The sequence below is a fragment of the Fomitopsis serialis genome (assembly GCF_022376445.1).
Source record: "Fomitopsis serialis strain Sig1Antser10 chromosome Unknown B0H18scaffold_41, whole genome shotgun sequence".
NCBI classification, from domain to species: Eukaryota; Fungi; Basidiomycota; class Agaricomycetes; order Polyporales; family Fomitopsidaceae; genus Fomitopsis; species Fomitopsis serialis.
This window is the reverse complement of record NW_025955001.1, coordinates 229,800-247,693: the sequence shown is the minus strand read 5'-3', so window position 1 is coordinate 247,693 and position 17,894 is coordinate 229,800. Positions and strand designations below refer to the sequence as shown.

Below are 17,894 nucleotides of genomic sequence, written 5' to 3'. Positions count from 1 at the left end.
CGCACATTCATAATAGCTATGTACAATGACCCTAGTGGCCATCCTACTTCTTCACAGCTTTTTCAATATCGTCTCCGGCGAGGCTCTGAACCAGCCACGTTTGAACTCAAACCACCTTGGTAAGCACATACAACTCCCATGATCAACGACGTCCTGACGAGAATACTTCGACGCCTAATCGACGCAACATTCGCCTGCTGCCCGGGTATATCCCTTGCCATTTATACCATGCGTATTGATCGTTTGCGTTCGTTGAAAGGCCCCATGACCATCGACCAAATCTGTGGAGATAGCTGGACGAATCATGGAGTCGCAGTGTATCTGCAGGCATCGAGAACCGCGGGACACAGTCAACTAAGGTTCGCGAACATGCCCTCCGGATTGCAAACACACTGGCATATACACGATGGATATCGGGATCTTCACAGTAAGTATGTATAGCTGGCTGGCGTGACACCCTCTTGCGGTACACTTGTATCATTCTCAGTATGCCTGCCCTAGCGGATATCATGGCTCTCGCCGGCCTATGTCTGGCAGCTGCCGTTCTTCCGTACGTTCTGCACCCACCGAGACCCGGACCCTTACCTCCCGGACCCCCGCGCATCCCTCTCCTTGGCAATGCACATCAGTTGCCGCAAAACGACCAGCACCTTACATTCACGAAGTGGGCTGCCCAGTATGGTACGAGTTCTCTGAATGAACTACCTTCAAGGAGATTGACAACCGATACCGTGTGTAGGGGATGTCGTCTACGTCAAAATCTTCACGCGGCCCACGATCATCCTCAGCTCCGTCAAGGCTGCGATTGACCTTATGGACAAGCGCGGGTCGATATACTCCGATCGACCGCGGTTTGTGTGGTTCCATGAGCTGTACGTTACTTGGATCACTTCGACATCTACACAGTGAATTTTTGAACGGCCCACTGCAGGATTGGATGGACCTCCAACACCTCACTCTGCGGGTATAACGAGACATGGCGACGTATGCGAAAATGGTTCCAGCACGCGTTCATCGCCAGGTCTGCCGTGGACAGCTACCATCCGGTGCAGCGCCGCGAAGCACGCCGGTTGTTGCTGAACCTCCTACGACACCCGGACGACTTCGTGTATCAGATGAAAAGGTGAGAGTAGCGACATGTCTAATCGACCTGGTACTAATAGCCCTTGAACAGGTATACCGGGGGTATCATCTTTGAGATCGGCTATGGATATGATATCGCGTCGTTGGACGGTGGTAAGTTTGTGAAGCTGACGGAGGATGGTATTAGAGCTGCGCTTGTTGAGAGTAGTACTGGTGCTGCACTGGTGGACTTCATCCCATTCTGTGAGTGACCGGGTGATACGTGTCGGTATATGGTCAGCTCATAGCCCTAGTGCGATATTTCCCTGCATGGCTGCCTGGAATGGGCTTCAAGTACTCTGCTGTGAAGGCTCGGAAAGCCGTCAAGAACATGGAGATGATACCATACAATACTGTCAAAGACGAAATTGTGAGTAGTGCTCGGTTGGATCGCTTGAGCATCAGCTGATCGTTAGTGTAGGTGGACGGTATTGCCCGGCCTTCATTCACCGCGGCCTTGATAGAGGATTGCTCGCGTAAAGGATCCTTGACAGCAAAAGACGAAGACGATATCAAGGGTGCCACAGGCACACTGTATTTCGGTATGTTGCCTTACGGGGCTTCGTGCGGTGGCACTATTTTGACGCGACCCCCACACAGCGGGCACCGACTCGGTAAGTTCGAACCGATTAAAAGCAAGGAGCGCCGATATGATCTCACAGCATCTAGTCGTTGACAACCATGATTGTGTTCATCCTCATGATGGTGCAGCATCCCGATGTCTTCAGGAAAGCCCAAGCAGAGATGATCCGCGTAGTCGGCGACGCAAGGCTCCCGGACTTTGACGACCGAGCATCATTAACGTATCTCGAGTGCGTGCTGTTGGAAGTATATAGGTGCGCGGATACTTGCAATCCTACAGATATGGACGATACTGACATTCTTGACGGACGGACGGAGATGGTGCCCTGTAGCTCCCCTTTGTAAGTGACATCACTGTCCGAGTCCATCGCTCCCTCGCTGAGTCGCTCTCATCCCAGCTGTTCCCCATCGGCTGACAGAAGATGATGCGTACCGAGGTTACTACCTCCCCAAGGGTTCAATGGTAATTTCAAACCTCTGGTACGCTTGTACAGCCTCTGTTGTGTCTTCTGTGCCCATGATGAATGATCTAGGGCAATGTGTCGAGATCCTGAGGTATATCCAGAGCCGGAAGTCTTCAAGCTGGAGCGATTCCTCGGTTCGAACTCGAGCGAGAATCCCGACCTCATAGATCCCAGGAAGATAGTGTTTGGCTTTGGCCGGAGGTGCATTTCTAGATCTCCGACATACACTGAGTCTGAAATTGGGCAGGATATGCCCAGGGCGATATTTTGCTGACGATAATCTGTGGCTCGGGATCGCGAGCATTGTAGCGACCATGGACATAACCAAGGCGCGGAACGCGCGTGGCGAGGAGATAACCCCAACGCCGATGTACATCTCTGGTACCATCATGTGAGTCACATCATGGACGGCATGTACTTGTTCCCTCATAGCATGCTTAGGCGTCCTGAACCTTTTGTCTGCGACATCCATCCTCGATCTGACCGGACCCGGCAACTGATTCTCGACGGCATCGCAGTGCTGGATTAGATGCTCTGCACATCGGTGATTGTACCGTACTACGTGCGCGGAACACCTCACTTTGAGTACTCGTATGTGCGTGGTCACCATTGGCGCAGTAAGAGTTGACGGATTGCACACGATTGATATATGCCTGCTCGAGCTCGTATGCATTCTGCTATTTTAACCAGTTGATGTATACCTTATATGCTCAGCGTATTCATCTACCGACCGCACAGTCCCGAGGCATCGAGACGCTACGTGCGCATCTTTCCTCTGCAGCGGAGTCTGACACCTTCCGTGCTCGTCCCAGGGCCACGACGCGCGATGAAGAGCTCTACAGAGACGCAGAGATGCTCGTCCCAGGATGGCTCTCAGCACTGAGTGAGCCAGAACCCGAGGATAGGGACCCGCTCAGAGTCGTGTTCTCTGTCGGGCGGCGGTGCGTGAGCCATCTATCGTATATTGTGTAAGGATGCTATTAGCTGACCACACTACGCTTCGCTATGCACCTACCAGGCCGTTTGTGGCCAACTCCTGCATGATCCCTGCGGATGCATCCACTATCAAGAAGACGCTCGGTGACAAAGTACTCCTTCCTGATGTATCCGGTTTGTAAGGCAGGTATTTGCGACTAGAAACGGAGTTGCGCGGTACTAACGCCGTTGTAGACATCCACGGCCTTCCTCTACCATCGCTAATTGAGGCAGGGATAGCTTGCGCGGGTTGTTCGTCCAAACGATCTGTGGCACCAGTGAAGACGGGACGAAAATGCTCGTAGCGACGCGGAGCCGGTGAACAATAAATGTCCAGCGGGGACAATCTAGCTGCGGTGGACCCTCACGCGGACGTGCGCACTGTGTTAGAGACCGCGCCGTATGAGCGTGGTTGACTCGGAACGGGGGCGCCAAGGGAAGGATGACTTGCAAGGGCGAGAAGGCACCTAGGAGACGGTGAGAGTGACTTGCGAACCCGAAGGTCAGGTCCGGGATGGTATGGTTCAGGCAGTCTTAACAGAGAGCTGTTGTCCAAGATTCAGGTTCTGTCTCTAGCTTGCGCACACTGGTGTAAGAGGCAGCAAGTACCTTTGTCGTGTCAGCGTGATCCAGACATCTTCTCGCATCGCATTCAACTACGCACCTGCGCAGCATGTCTTATTCGCGCAAAATGCAGGGTAAGCCTTTCAAGGACGGTACCGAGCGGTGAGTGAAACGCATCGAGAAACTCGACGAGCGGCTGCAGCCCATGATTGGCGAAGGCTTTCGATATGAGATGTTGAGGAGGCCCCAGCCTGCGTCGAGCGCGTAGGGGGCATCGATGTCGAACGGTAGAACTGAGCAAGAATGCGCGTAGTATAAGTACTGTGTTCGGCAAGGTTCGGCATCGAGGCGCGCAGTTGCGATCGATCGGTGGCTGCGTAGACTCACTGGCACCTGGGAGACATATGCCCCTCTCCCACTTACATCCTCGTTCTCTAGGACTGCCTTCAGAGCCGCAAACATGGCTGCCTCCCGGGCTTTCCAGATAGAAGATATCATTGAGGAAATTCTCGATCACCTATACCCGTGGGACGGGGTGGAATACCTTCAAATTCGTGAACGACGGAAAACACTGGCATCATGCGCACGCGTTGACAAATTCGTCCACGACATTGCATTGGACGTTCTCTGGAGGAGCATGCACGATCTACGACCTTTGCTCAAGGTTCTACCGGCCTTCCAGCAGGCAACGGTCCATAAAGACTACCGTGGTCGTGATACTACTGAATATGTGAGCCCTCCTTTATCCTGTGACTTTAGCCACATCACTGACAAAGTCGGCTAGACCCTGCTCGGCAGGCTGTCTTCCGAGGATTTACATCGTTTTCAGCTGTATGCGCGGAGGATCATCAGTCTCGATATAACGCGAAGCCCTTATCTAGTCCGTCGCCATTCATCCGTACTACTCTCCTTGTCCAGGGCTCTGGGCCACCAGCCGCTATTGCCACGACTCCGAACGCTGGCCTGGACACACTATAATGTGACCGATCACGATGTTCTCTACTTTGTCTCGCCCTCACTCCGATCCTTGACCTTCCATTTCACCGGTGCTTCGGGAGCAGTTGTCAAGAACATGGATTCAGTTCCATGCAGATTTCTTTTCGAGGCGCTATGCGAGCAGGTGGCTGCTGCCGTACCATGTCTCGAGAAATTGTCAGTGTTGTCCGAGGCCTCCCCCTACTGCTTCATTCCCTTCGGCAAATGTGGTGGTCTGCGAGAAGTAACCATAGGCGGACATCCAAGTCAGTGCGCATATCTAGGTGTGCTGTCTTCCTTGGACAATCTGACAAAGCTGGACGTGAGGCACGTCTCCGAGCTTGGTCAGGATGTTGTCCACTGGGGGTCTCACGGGTTCCGCGCTCTCAAGGTGCTTTGCGTTCGAGGCAATCCTCGATCCATCGGCAGCGTCCTCATGGCTTTTGCAACGTCGGATATCACTTTATTGGAGGTCACCATTGACCCCTGCGATCGTCAAACAGCCACTGACTTGTTGAATATAATCAAGTCTCAATTCAATGCGGCGCTGCACAAGCTCGAATTATTGGAGCTACCGCTTCAATCGGCCCACGGTGGCTCTGGTTCGCCCTTGCACCCTATCCCACTGATGCTCGGCTTCCACAACCTACACACCGTCAGTCTGTCTACTTGGTCGAAAATCGCTTTCTCCGATGAGGATCTCTGTACACTCGCTTCCGCCTGGGCAAATATCTTCTCCCTGCATATTCGATGGATGACTGCGGAAGATGTGGTCATGGCGAGACCCACTCTAGACTGTCTACCGCGCATCGCGAGGTCATGCCCACACCTACGTAGGCTGGACATCTCGTCCATGAACTTGACGTTCGCGGCGGGCCTTGACACATACCCGATCCTGTCACACCAGCTCGACTACCTCGATATCCACACGGGCATCTCAAACAGTCAAAAGACCGACGTGATGGACGTCGCACTCTTCCTTGACCGTCTGTTCCCTTTCCTCGACGCAAAGAAGCTGCGAAAGTTATACATTGACGAACAGCCGTGGTTGGCTCGAGTGTACGATCGGCTCCAAGGTCTCCACGCCGTTAGGATGCAGGATACAAAACGAATGGTGGAGGGCAATGTTTGACGAGGGTCAGCGAAATGTTCAACTGGTATGTGTTGGAATCCTCGTGATTAGGATGCTCGATGACACAAATCCTCGTTAGATAGCTGCCGTTGTATGTGTATATCGTGACAATGTGGCTCAGTCGATGTATCAGTCACGGTGCGAGTCGAGGGTATGTAACAGTGTGCGTACGGCCTGTCCATCAGCAAGAGAGGATGCCTTCGAAGGTACTCTATTCAAAGAGCAGAGCAGAGGGCACAGTCTGATGCGCGCAGGAGCGCAAGGTCGCGAAGCATGTTGCCGAGACGGTGACTATGACTCGCGAACTTCGATGGTCAGGTCCGGGATGGTTTGGGGCAGGCGGCAGTCTTCGACGGCGAGCCTTCGTCTCAAGTTCAATTTCTGTCTCTAGCTTATGCACACTAGTGCAGAGGTAATGAGCAGAGGCAGCAAGCACCTTTCGCATGTCAGCGGATCATGTTTGTACACGACACAAGGGCTGCATACCTCACTGAGAGGCATATGGCCTGGCATGACACTCCCAGCGTGATCCAGGTATCCTCTCACGTCGCATTCCACTGATCTAGCTACGCACCTGCGCAGCATGTCTTATTCGCGCAAAATACGGCTCGGGGACGAACCCATCGAGGGCGGTGACGAGTAGTGACTGTATTGCATTGAGAAACTTGACCAGCGGCTGCAACGCAAGTACTGGCATCGACGCCGGCTTTCGATCTGACATGTTGAGGAGGCCTCAGCCTGCGTCGAGCCGCCGTGAGCGCGTAGGGGTACGTATCGACAGGTCTCGACGTCGAGTAGAACTGAGCGCGGTGCAGACCATAAGAGCCGATAGTCTATTCTGATTAGTTATGGTACATAGTACTGGATCTCGGCCGGTCAGACGCGTACCCAGAATGATGAAGGAGGCACGCTTTACGCCGGCGAGCGCGCGCTACGTTGTATCGATGCATTTATGATATATACCACATCATTGCCTTCAACGCTGTCCCCGCGCTCTCCCCCTCGTCCAGCTTCAAGCTGAGTTCTTGCAGCGCAGACCAAGAGTATTGCTGTGAGAGTTCTCACGAGGTACGACTCCGCTCTCGCCAACGAATCTCTTTACTGACACCGTGCTTTCCTTTTAGCGTCGCGACCACCAACGGGCGCCAGCACCGCGCGAACCGACGACCAAGACGGCGCATATTGGCTTGTCTGGGGGCCAGTATACATACCGGATATCAGGTGGTGTGTTATCATACTATGCTAGTGTACTTGGAGAGCCGCGATCTGAGACGCTGCTGTTAGTTACGTGTTTCCATTGTCGAGGGTCTGCGTAGTTGTCGCCACAGACCTGCAGGAGACCTCCGTCGGTGTGACAGCGCGATCACATCGCCATCGCGCACATCCCACGTCAGCGCAATGGACAAAACCGAGTCAATGTAAGTGTCACTGAACAGACGCGGGTACCATAGTTTACACATGTGGATTACAGGACAGCTGCGTCAACGTCCGAGGACTCCTCTCGTGGTCCTTCGATCCCGCGGCTTCCTGTGGAGGTCTGTGAACGGATCATCGACTACATAGCTGCGGGATGCAATACGGGTTATATCCGTACAAAGGGCGAGCCACATCTGATCACTCTCACATCCTGCGCGCTCGTATGCCAAGACTGGTACTCCCTGACGTGGTACCATCTGCGTCAATGCATCTATCTACGAGACCGGAAGGACGTCCTCTCGCTCTCCAAGACACTCCGCGCAAAACCTCGCCTCCGTGAGGTCATTCAACAGGTCGTTATTTCGAGTGCTTCTCCCGGGGAGCGTCAACCGATCCGGCACCTGGGTATGTTTGCTGTTATGCTCGCGGGCAAGGCCCCGAGGTTGTCGCGGATCACCATTGAAAATGCTGAGTGGACCATGGGCTCGGTCCGAATGGAGGACATCGGCTTCCTAGGGGTGTTCAGCTACATCGACGCTCTAGACATCTACAATGTCACCTTGTCGAGCGCCGCCCAGCTGTCCCGCCTCGTTTCAGCACTCCCGTGGCTTAGGAAATTATGGTGCTTCAATGTTGACTGCTTGCAGAAACAGCACGTCTCCCCGGCCTCCCTTCCACTGAACTGTGCAAATCTGGAGCATCTCCAAGTGCGATGGGCTGCACCAGCAGTCGAAGACCTCTTCGTGCAGATCAGCCGGGCTTCTCAAGTGCGCTTTGTCGATCTTGGAGTGGACGGCGAGTTGGAACCATCCTCGGCAGTCAGCAGAACCCAGACTTTGCTGGATGCGAGTTCCACATCTGCAGAAACGGTTGTGCTCCATATCGATCACAGTTCTCCTGTTCGTGATGGTGCAATTGATGCCACAGTCGGAAAGTTTTCTTTGTTCTCTCTGGAGCCGCTTTGCTGATTGTTTCATGCTTACAGAGCGAAATTACAACCTTTCACACCACGACCAGCTGTGGAAGTTGGAGATCTGGCTGTACCACCCCTTCGCAGCATGGCCCTGGATTCCGCATATTCTGTCTAACATCGTCTCGAAACACTTCCAAGCTATGGTTGTTGTTCTATTGCTTCGGACAGACCACAAGGCCGAAGACCTGGACGGACTGCTGACGACAATGGAGCAGGATGATGTCCTGGCGCGATTGGACAGTACACTGCAGGAGAAGCGCTTCTCCGGTACTATTGTGTCGCGCGGCTTCTGTATAGGTGTTGACGACGATGGAAACCTTTGGACGTCTGGCAATGAGCTTATTGGGATGGGTTCAGCACTGCGAGAACGGTACGATCGGTTGGACGAGCTCGTCAGGCGGAATATGCCACGCTCGCATGGACGAGGTATATTGAGGTATGTAGTACTCTGGAGTTGGATAGATCGCGAAGGAAAGCTGAGTGTCCATTGAAGCACTATGCATAACTTCCTAGAATACGACAGCTGGACGGAGGACACGGATCAGATACATGATCAGAGTAAGCAAGCTGAACAGACGAACACCGCCGGAGAGGAGGTGCAACCGCAGGCCGAGGGTCCTCGAGGCAGCACGGACTGACGTCCTTGCAACCCCTGGCTCGTAATGTTGCATGTAATTCGTGAGTATGGAACCATCCTCATGAGGCCGCTCTGCTAATTCGTTGTGCGATCTCAACGTATAGAATGGCCCCGCGGCCGCAACACGGATCAATATGTTGTTGTCGGAGAAAGAGCTCGCGCTCACTCATGCTTGTATCATGCACGATCATCTCTTGGAATTGTGTTGGACAGACGATGGTATGGTTGTGTGCTCGAGACAGACTTTCAATTGATCTATATATCCAACTTGTGTCGCTACTGGGACCGTACTTAATTGCTTAAGATTGAGCGCGTGAGCCACAGAGACGAAAACACAGGGAGCGCAAATGAGTTCACCGAAGTCTTCGACCTCCAGATGACGTCGACGAACGCTGACGATCGAGCGAGAATGTCGTCATGACCTCCTGGTGCCTCGACGCAAAACATGCAGGCATTGTGACAACACAGCGAAGTGTAGGTACTAACGGAGCGTCGTCGTGACAGACTTGCATGCAAACCTACAATATCGTGCCTCATGAGCCTGAGACGGTGAAGCTTACGGTCCGAATACTGTCTAGTATATCACCGGGTAGGAATATATGGATACAGATGTGGTGAAGCAGGGATATTAGCTCGTGCGCACAGGCGTCATCCGGGGTGATATAGAGAACGTGATAAGCGTACACTTGAGGCTCGGTGCACTTGGCTCACGAACCGACGCTGAACGACTCTCCGCACCCGCACGCGTCCTTGATGCTCGGGTTCTTGAACGCGAGCTTCGCGCTGCGCATACCGAGCGAGATGAGCACGATCACAAGAGGAAACGCGGGGGGATGAGGCACCTCAGTGCGCCCTCGTGCTAGTCCATCTCGCTGCCGATGATGGAGAAGAGCGCTTTGCTGTCGATGAGGACCTTCACGCCGTCCTGCCCAACGACCTCGTCGAACTTGCCCGGCTTGCCGACGTACTGGAGCTGGTACGAGAGCCCTTGTTCCGCACGCCTATTCGTATGAGCTGGAGTGCGGGTCGCTTGAGCAGTACACGGAGCCGCTGCACAGCGCCGGGTGTCTCAGACGCACCGCCCGCCGTCGGTCTCTCAGCGTGCAGGTCATGAGTGGAGCGCTCCGGGGCTACGCACGAGAGCTTCGGTCGGTTTGATGGTGGGCTTGCGCCGCTCGGCTTTCGGAGCGGGCCGCGGGCGCGCTGCTACTTGCGGCGACGCCGCGTCGGGGGAGAGCGGCTTTGTCGACGGCTCTTTCGCCTTCGCCTTCTATAAGGGAATGACACCAGGGTGTCTGTCCCAGCGGCTTGACGAATGTTGCGGTCGGCGGATGTTGCGGGTCGCCGCTAGAAAGGGCGGACATCATGGCATGGCGGCAGTGGGGAGGTATGTCATGGCACGGCTAAACGAGGACGCGGCGAAGGAGGATGCGAGGGAGTGCTTGCGTGCGGCGGAGGCGAGCAACTGCGGACGCCATGGCTGCAGCGTTAGGGCGAGAGGTCGTCGAGGGAGAGGACGGCGAGCATGGGGACGGGGAACAGAAGAGCGGTGTCGGAGGATGGCGTTTGTGCGGCACCTACTACGAACGAGGAGGCCGAGGTTGCCTGAGGTACGGGAATCGAGCGCGACGTCGGGAGGTGGCCCGATCAAGTGCACGAATGGCGTCAGCATGCTGGGGTGCGCGTATGCGTTGAGCGGATGGGCGCGGTAGGCCTTCGACGGCGTGATAGTGGACACATACGGGGTGACCATGCTTGACGGCGGGACAGCGCGAACGGTGTGAGCCGCATATGATGGAGGGCGGACAGAGGGGTCGAGGTTTGCTGAGGGCGGAGGTTGATGAGGGGAGAAGACTGGTAGTCGCCAGGCTCGAGGGTTGCTGGGGACGTAGGCTCGCAGTATTTGGGCTTGAGGGCGGTGATTCCCCGTCACCGAGTCGCGACGCGGCTCAGGCTGGCGTCTCGTCGTGAGGGATGATGTCCTGCTTCAAGTTGATATGCATTCGCGTGTCCCTGCTGTCGGAAAGAACGCGTGCGTGGCGAGGACAAGCACCAACAAAACACGCGCGCTCGTCCTGATGCCGGGATGTCGACTGGTCGAGATGGACGTAGGGCTCGGTGAAGGGCGACGGTGGTGGTCTGTAACGAGTAGTTAGGCCGTCGAAACTAGAGGAACACTTACCGATATCGAAACGCGACTCGACTCGCCACGTTCTGCTCGACTTGCTCCTCGGATAGTGTTGCACACGCGACGGTGTCGTCGCACAAATGTACCGGAGTCGGGACTGCGAGATGAGAGAACTGCAGAGAAACTCGATAGCGGTCAGGGCGACGCTGCCCAGTGCTAAGACACACGAAGAGACACGAGCCATGGAAGCGAGAGGGAGAGACCAAACACCTAGCACTAGTAGTGAAAGCTGAAGAGCGAGAAAGACACGTCGGCGAGTGGGAGGCGGCTCGAAAGAAGCACGACGCGTGAGTGGTTGACGGATCGGGAAGGAAAGTATCGTACTGCAGCCATATGAACGTTCAGGCCCACCACCAGCTCCTACTCGAACAGACATAAGAGTAGCATACGGTGTTCGGCAAGATCAGGCATCGAGGCTAGTCTCCCGTGGGCAGAGTAGACAATTCCTTCAACCTTCGCTGGCTCCGGATATCCTTGTCTAACGTCTGCTTTTGATACCCCCCTATTGTCTGGAGGTCGCCATCAGCCGCTCGGCACGTCACGAGTTTGTACAAACACGTCGGCACAACGCGCTCTGACGCGTCCGAGGCGCGTCTCGGTCATTACAATCTGTTATGACATGTTCTGCTATGCAATCCGCGATGTCGCTGTACATGTCCTCTTTACAGAATCTCTGCTACTTATGTGTCGATGACATCAATCAGCACCGCGCAGGTGCACTGAACCCAGCAAAATATTAGACTATACAGTAATATTAATATATCTCTGAGTGGCTTGGTGAGAGCGCAGACGAAGACGTAGACACGCGAGTAGGCAGGTACACAAATGACTGAGTTGCCATACAACGGAGCAGGCGGGCAGGCGGGCAGTCGGGTGGCCGAGCTGGCGGGTGGCACCGTAGGCGGGCTGCCAGACGGGCGAGCGCGCAGGCGGAGGAGCCAGGGGATATGTTTGCAGCTAGATGGACGAGTGCACGGGCAGATGAGCGGCGTGCGCGCGAGTAATCGAGTGCACGAACGCACGGGCAACCAAGCGCGTGGGCGAGCGGGCGCCCAAGCCGTTGAGCACAAGGATAGGTAAGCGACTGTGTGCGAGCGGGCGAACGTGCGGGACAGCGTTCGGATTGGCGCACGAGCATTTAAATGGGCGAGTGGACGCGCGTGCGGGCAGACAGATGAGTTTGCGGGTTAACGGTCGCTTGCAGGGGCGTACTTCGGCTTCGAAGCTTCGAATTTGCTGTACTTACCTTCGCCATCCCTTCTTCCTTGGCAGTTCCCCCTAGGCTTCATCCCGTGCACACTACGGTCATTGACATCTTGTACCCGAAGCTCGACTTTCACTATGGTGGCTGATTTCGCGCGGCCGGACAGTGTGTCGCTAGAGCTGCACGCCGCCAGGAGGTGCCGCCTTGTCGGTCCAGCAATTGATCTCAGAGTCAGCTACCAGCCAGTGTTCCAGACGGCAGACACATACCGAGGCAAGCGAGAATCCAGAAGAGGGCATGCCGAGTAGGTGCACACGAGAAAGTGTGGGTGGGAAGGACCAGAGGCTCGGGCGATAGATGGAGGACAAACCGAATGGCGAGCTTGTGAAACACGCCGTTCCAGTGACTCCGCTACACGCCAAACTCGCTTGATGAACTATCCAGACTGTAAAGTGCGCTAGGTCGCAGACGGGCGGCGAGGGACAGACCTTTGAATCGCTACTTGTCGCGCACACAACGCTCACTCAAGTGCGTGCGTCGCCTTCTTGAGCATGCCGCGCTCGATGGACGAGCGAGAAAACCTTCACGCATCCTTGTCTGCGTGCTCGTGTCCGGAGTCGTCGCGCAACGGGACATCAAGAACACTGTTAGAACGCGCAAGGGGTGAACCTTCGAACCTTTAGCTGAAGGACGTCTCCTCGCGGAAAGAAACGGTAGATAGCGGTGTAAGTCGCTATCTTCAAGCTGAGGACGAGCAGTGCAAAAGACGGCGACCTAGTAGTAGTACGCGACGAGAACAATGCAATATTTGCTTCCGCCACAGACGCACCCGCCACAAGCTCAGCCACACACTTGAGGTTCCGCCTGCGATCCACTACGTACATTCAAACTGCGATTGAAAATACCGACCTGTCGACAAGGGAGCGCGTCGAAAAGTAGACTAATCGAGGCGCACAAGCCGGAAGCATGCGCGGTTCTGCGCGGTTGCGATCGATCGGCGGCTGCGTAGACATATCCCTCTCCTAGCTACTACTTTCTGCGTTCTCTAGGATTGCTCTTCTGCAACATGGCTGCATCCAGGGCCTTTCAGATTGGAGACATACTTGGGGAAACACTCAATCATCTATACCCCGATCCGTTTTTTGAACAATACTCGAACCCTGAAAAGCGGGAAACGCTGGCATCATGCGCCCGCGTTAACAAGTTCGTCCACGAGTTCGCCTTGGATGTTCTCTGGAGCAGCATGGACGACCTACATCCTTTGTTCAAGGTTCTACCGGCCTTCCAGCGGGCAACCGTTCTTCACGACCACCGTGACCGTACTTCCGACTATGTGAGCCCTCCTACATCCTACTACTTTAGCCACATCATTGACAAGCCGACAAGATCCTGTTCGGCAGGCTGAGTTCCGAGGACTTACATCGTTTCCAGCTATACGCGCAGAGGATCATCACTCTCCATATAGACCGCGAGTATTCCGAGTCTCAGCCGATCCATCCATCCGTCCTACTCTCCTTGTACAGGGCACTGGGCCACCAACCGCTATTGCCACGACTCCGAACGCTAAGCTGGAGACACGACGACCTGGCCGATCACGATGTTCTCTACTTCGTCTCGCCCTCACTCCGATCCCTGTCCTTCCGTTTCTTCGATGATGTGAACACAGTCACCGAGAACATCGATGGAGTCACACGCAAATTCCTTTACGAGACGTTGTGCGAGCAGGTGGCTACCGCCGCGCCAGGTCTCGAAACATTGACGGTGATGTCGTATGCCACCCCCTACTACTTCGTTCCCTTCGGCAAATGTGGTGGTCTGCGGGAAGTGGCCATAACCGGACAGCCAAGTCAGTACACACATGGTCTAGGAGCACTTTCTTCCTTGGACAATCTGACCCGGCTCCACCTAAGGGACGCCTCTGAGCTTGGCCAGGATGTTGTCCAGGAACTTCCCGGATTCCGTGGTCTCAAGGCTGTTCGCATTGAAGGCGATCCTCGATCCATCTGTCGCGTCCTTATGGGTTTTGCGACGTCGGATGCCACCCTATGCGAAATAGAGGTCGAGATCAGAACACCATATTCCTGCGACCCTCAAACCGCCACTGACTTGCTGAGCACAATCAAGTCTCACTTCAGTGTGTCGCTGCACAAGCTCACGCTATCTAACCTACCCCTGGAGTCAACCCACGGCGATGCTAGTCCGTCTTTGCACCCTCTCCCACTGTTGTTTGGGCTCCGCAATCTACACACCGTCTATCTATTTATACCATCGCGAATCGCTGTATCCGATGAGGACCTCTGTGCAATCACTTCCTCCTGGGCAAATATCGTCTCGCTGCGCATTCGATGGAAGACTGCAGGAGATGTGGTCATGGCGAGACCCACTCTAGACTGTCTACCGCGCATCGCGAGGTCATGCCCACACCTGCGCATGCTATACGTCTCGTCCATGGACTTGACGTTCGCGGCGGGCCTCGACACATACCCGAGCCTGTCACACCATCTCGATTTCCTCGGTATCGAGAGCATTTCAGACCGTCAGGAGATCGACGTGATGGACGTCGCACTCTTGCTTGACCGTCTGTTCCCTTTCCTCGACATAAAGGCGTTGCGAGAGTTATACGAACGGCTTCATGATGGACTTCCGTCGTTGGCTCGAGTGTGCGATCAGCTCCAGGCTTTCCAGGTCATGAGGACGCAGGCGAGAAAACAAATGGAGGAGCGCAATTTTTGACGAGTCGGCGAAATGCTCAGCTGGTATGTATTGGAGTGCTCTCGAATAGGATGCTCGTTGACACAAAGTTTCGTCAGATGTTGCCGTTGTATGTGTATATCGTAATTATAGCTCAGTCGACGTATCAGTTATTGTGCCAGTCAAGGGTGTGTAACAGTGTGCGTACAGCTTCAAACTTCCCTGCCAGAATATAGTACAGTAGCAATCACGACGACGCGCTAGGAAGATGCGTGTACGCTGATACTCGTTCCGCAGGTAGCATTGGCGCAGGAGACATCGTCTGGCGGCAGGCCGTGTTTGATGCTCAAGAGCTCCGTACGCTGATTACAATACTCCTTGTCCTCTACTGCAGTTCTACTTTGAATTCCGCAACGCTGCTGCGTACGCGCGTATCGGCGCTGAGTGGACGGCATGGATGATGTTGTAGAAAGGGCTGTGTAAGACATAATGCATGGTGTTCACGGACCATTACCCGATGGAAGCCTCGGTGTGCTCGAAATTATACTCGTCGCGGAGTGGCCATCGCGGGCGGCGTCAGTGTTGCCATGTATGGGACAAAGAGCGGCAGAGTACATACCGATATGCTTACTGTGGCTTCCTGTCTCGTACAGACATACACAGCGCGAGTGAGTGGTCGCTGAAAAGGATGGAACATGCATAGATACGCCGGCCCGACCCGTTGAATGATTGGACCGTGACGGGACGGTGTTTTGACAAAACGGGCAGTTTGGCCACACGCGCAGAATGGCTGCGCCTGCGAACATGCAAGAGGCAATGGATGAGATTTGGTGATAGCGTACCAGGGAACCCTTGGAATTGGACAGCTTGTCCCCGGGTAAGAGCGGTGCCTTGTCTCAACGTAAGATGTTGATCTTGTAGCCACGTCGCTGTCTCGGCGTTCAACTGAAGGTCCATTGCGTGTATAGTGCGTGGCATCTGTAGGGTATTCAGACCGGCGTGCTATCAAGGGCAATAAATCGACGACGGCTATTCTTGTCTCAGCGTTACAAGATCTGTCCAACCTTGTTCTGGGTCCCCATTTGTAGTGCCCGGCCTTGCTCAAAGCACCTGTAACTAAGCCTGGACAGGATATAGCACTGCACAATGCGCACGTCATCTCGTAAGCCAGGCCACTGGCAGTGATATCGAAACGCACGCCAGCCGCTCGCAGGCTCAGAGTCCGAGCCCGAGTCCGAATCCGAGTAATACCGAGATCCTTCAAGTTGCTGGATCTCCAATCTCCTGTTGCCGATCGAGGAGGCCTTCTGAAGATCCCTGTCGTGTCGCTGAGATTGAAGCGCCAACGATCGTGGAATGCCAGACGCCTATCGCTCCCATGGTGGCCTGAACAAACCCTGGCTGGTAGCTAGACACCTCACGGTCACTGGCAGCACTCGTGTAGCTGTAAAGATGATGGTGAGATTCCAGTACGACTAGAAAATGTTAACGAGGCTTACCACGAGTTAGGAGGCAGTGAAGAGACGGCGAGATCTGGCGCTTGCAATGGGGAGTCGCAGCGCTTGTCATCGAGCTGCTAAGGGACAGGAGCACGACGAGTTTGCTAGTCCCTAAAGCTAACAGCGTCACGCATGACCATGGGATGAAGGCGCGGGTCTGAATAGAAGAACATACTGTTAGCACCAAGCGCACGGATGCATCATTACGATACGGCAGCGTCAGACGCTACCGCACTACCCACAGAAGGCAAAAGCCATTGCATCGCGTCAACAATAGCCGGAAAAACACCAGCCTACGCATGGCTTGGGCGCCGCTAAACCAACGCCCCGTAAGGTTTGGACACCCATCACCGTGCTTACTGTCAGAAGTTAGCTTGAGGTCCGTGGGCAATGCCGTACTACTCCGAAGTATTCGATGACTCTTCTGGCGCGCTGCATATTGGAAAAGGGTGCCGAGTTTGTATGCGACATCGAGTGAACCCGCATAACGGTCCTAGCTCCTTGGGCGTTCTATGAATTGACGTCAAGTGACGGTTGGTGACGCCTTTCGCTTGCTAGAGGGCCCGAGCAACACTTGACAGGACTGCGCGAGCTGGTCAAGGCATGGTTTGGAATTTGGCTCTGGATACTACGTGTGTGACTGTATTGTTTTGGAAGAGTAGTTATTCTCACCTGAACGACGGCTACCCCAGGATGGTCGCGGTGTAGTGGACTTTCCAATGGAGAAGTGTTTTTGCATTGTGCTAGCTGAAGCGCTCGGTGTTGCTCACGCACCTGCATATCAGCCTTCATGTTGAATCCGTGACTGAGTGGCTACACACCGTCCAAGAGGCTGCACTGCACGCATCTGTCAGAGGATAGTGAATTCTGTCTTAATGGTCACGACAACGGCAAGTTACAGGGCGGCGTTTACATACCTCAGGCGGCTCTGACTCTGACTCAGGCTCGGGGCTAGAGCGCCGGAGTCGGGGTATCAGTAGAATACGGGGTCCTGCTATGTTGAACATGCACGGGCCGCCTTGCTCTACGAAGTACCAATCTTACCACTGAACGTGTCTAAGATAGCGGACAACAGGAACCAGCACCCCTTACATAAGCAGGCGCCTATTACATAAGCGGCAAAATCGAGGATTCTGGGGACCCGGAAGGTAGGCATTGAGACAGCGGACGCACCACCGAAGATGTATAAAACTTTTTGTATGTATTAAGACATATCAGGGACCGCTTTTCGTGCTTTTTCAACCATTTCCGGAGGCAGTGTGCGATGGCCATGATACCGGTGGTTAGCCCATGCAGCCTGCGCTCCGGTCAAACCGCTCTCGTACGCATGCATAAACCGTGCCGAACGGGTTGAATACCTGTGCAAAAGGTTAGAACAGGTGAAACAATTGGTGTGTAAGACACGACTCAGACACACCGTTGAATTTGTTGAAGAGGCACACTATCTAAGCATTGCAGGACATTCTCCTCCA

The 17,894-nt window shown here is 54.5% G+C and overlaps 9 protein-coding genes across 9 annotated transcripts; 4 read left to right on the top strand and 5 right to left on the bottom strand.

Annotated features, from left to right (window-relative positions):
• Window positions 1–509: 509 nt before the first annotated feature.
• Window positions 510–2,697, top strand: B0H18DRAFT_877947 (cytochrome P450; the record flags this gene model as incomplete). The annotated part of the gene is made up of 13 exons (XM_048040592.1): window positions 510–681; window positions 740–872; window positions 932–1,123; window positions 1,175–1,326; window positions 1,377–1,492; window positions 1,544–1,664; window positions 1,723–1,736; window positions 1,792–1,958; window positions 2,023–2,045; window positions 2,103–2,184; window positions 2,238–2,369; window positions 2,416–2,559; window positions 2,610–2,697. The coding sequence occupies 13 exons, from the start codon at window positions 510–512 to the stop codon at window positions 2,695–2,697; spliced, it is 1,536 nt and encodes a 511-aa protein (XP_047892510.1).
• Window positions 2,698–4,133: 1,436 nt separating this feature from the next.
• Window positions 4,134–5,920, top strand: B0H18DRAFT_432792 (uncharacterized protein). The gene is made up of 2 exons (XM_048038081.1): window positions 4,134–4,437; window positions 4,492–5,920. Exons 1-2 carry the CDS (start codon window positions 4,168–4,170, stop codon window positions 5,812–5,814), a joined length of 1,593 nt encoding a protein of 530 aa, XP_047892509.1. The 5' UTR covers window positions 4,134–4,167; the 3' UTR covers window positions 5,815–5,920.
• An 850-nt stretch (window positions 5,921–6,770) lies between these two features.
• On the top strand, window positions 6,771–8,198 carry B0H18DRAFT_1105035 (uncharacterized protein; the record flags this gene model as incomplete). The annotated part of the gene is made up of 4 exons (XM_048032633.1): window positions 6,771–6,882; window positions 6,939–7,038; window positions 7,099–7,232; window positions 7,286–8,198. The coding sequence occupies exons 3-4, from the start codon at window positions 7,213–7,215 to the stop codon at window positions 8,196–8,198; spliced, it is 933 nt and encodes a 310-aa protein (XP_047892508.1). The 5' UTR covers window positions 6,771–6,882; window positions 6,939–7,038; window positions 7,099–7,212.
• Window positions 8,199–8,546: 348 nt separating this feature from the next.
• On the bottom strand, window positions 8,547–9,460 carry B0H18DRAFT_1012322 (uncharacterized protein). The gene is made up of 4 exons (XM_048029043.1): window positions 9,177–9,460; window positions 8,945–9,083; window positions 8,697–8,849; window positions 8,547–8,639 (listed from the first exon to the last, which is right to left on the bottom strand). Exons 1-2 carry the CDS (start codon window positions 9,375–9,377, stop codon window positions 9,018–9,020), a joined length of 267 nt encoding a protein of 88 aa, XP_047892507.1. The 5' UTR covers window positions 9,378–9,460; the 3' UTR covers window positions 8,547–8,639; window positions 8,697–8,849; window positions 8,945–9,017.
• Window positions 9,461–9,550: 90 nt separating this feature from the next.
• On the bottom strand, window positions 9,551–10,706 carry B0H18DRAFT_1175940 (uncharacterized protein). Its single transcript, XM_048035931.1, has 4 exons — window positions 10,583–10,706; window positions 9,979–10,513; window positions 9,683–9,908; window positions 9,551–9,623 (listed from the first exon to the last, which is right to left on the bottom strand). Exons 2-3 carry the CDS (start codon window positions 10,205–10,207, stop codon window positions 9,700–9,702), a joined length of 438 nt encoding a protein of 145 aa, XP_047892506.1. The 5' UTR covers window positions 10,208–10,513; window positions 10,583–10,706; the 3' UTR covers window positions 9,551–9,623; window positions 9,683–9,699.
• B0H18DRAFT_1012315 (uncharacterized protein) lies at window positions 10,155–11,037 on the bottom strand (the record flags this gene model as incomplete). The annotated part of the gene is made up of 1 exon (XM_048029042.1): window positions 10,155–11,037. A coding segment is annotated over one exon (347 nt), but the record flags the coding sequence as incomplete, so codon positions are not given.
• Window positions 10,902–11,428, bottom strand: B0H18DRAFT_1012308 (uncharacterized protein; the record flags this gene model as incomplete). The annotated part of the gene is made up of 1 exon (XM_048029041.1): window positions 10,902–11,428. A coding segment is annotated over exon 1 (386 nt), but the record flags the coding sequence as incomplete, so codon positions are not given.
• A 1,870-nt stretch (window positions 11,429–13,298) lies between these two features.
• B0H18DRAFT_1119984 (uncharacterized protein) lies at window positions 13,299–14,965 on the top strand (the record flags this gene model as incomplete). The annotated part of the gene is made up of 2 exons (XM_048034036.1): window positions 13,299–13,565; window positions 13,619–14,965. The coding sequence occupies 2 exons, from the start codon at window positions 13,299–13,301 to the stop codon at window positions 14,963–14,965; spliced, it is 1,614 nt and encodes a 537-aa protein (XP_047892503.1).
• A 277-nt stretch (window positions 14,966–15,242) lies between these two features.
• On the bottom strand, window positions 15,243–16,181 carry B0H18DRAFT_432700 (uncharacterized protein). The gene has a single exon (XM_048038080.1). The coding sequence runs from the start codon at window positions 16,080–16,082 to the stop codon at window positions 15,465–15,467; it is 618 nt and encodes a 205-aa protein (XP_047892502.1). The 5' UTR covers window positions 16,083–16,181; the 3' UTR covers window positions 15,243–15,464.
• Window positions 16,182–17,894: the final 1,713 nt, after the last annotated feature.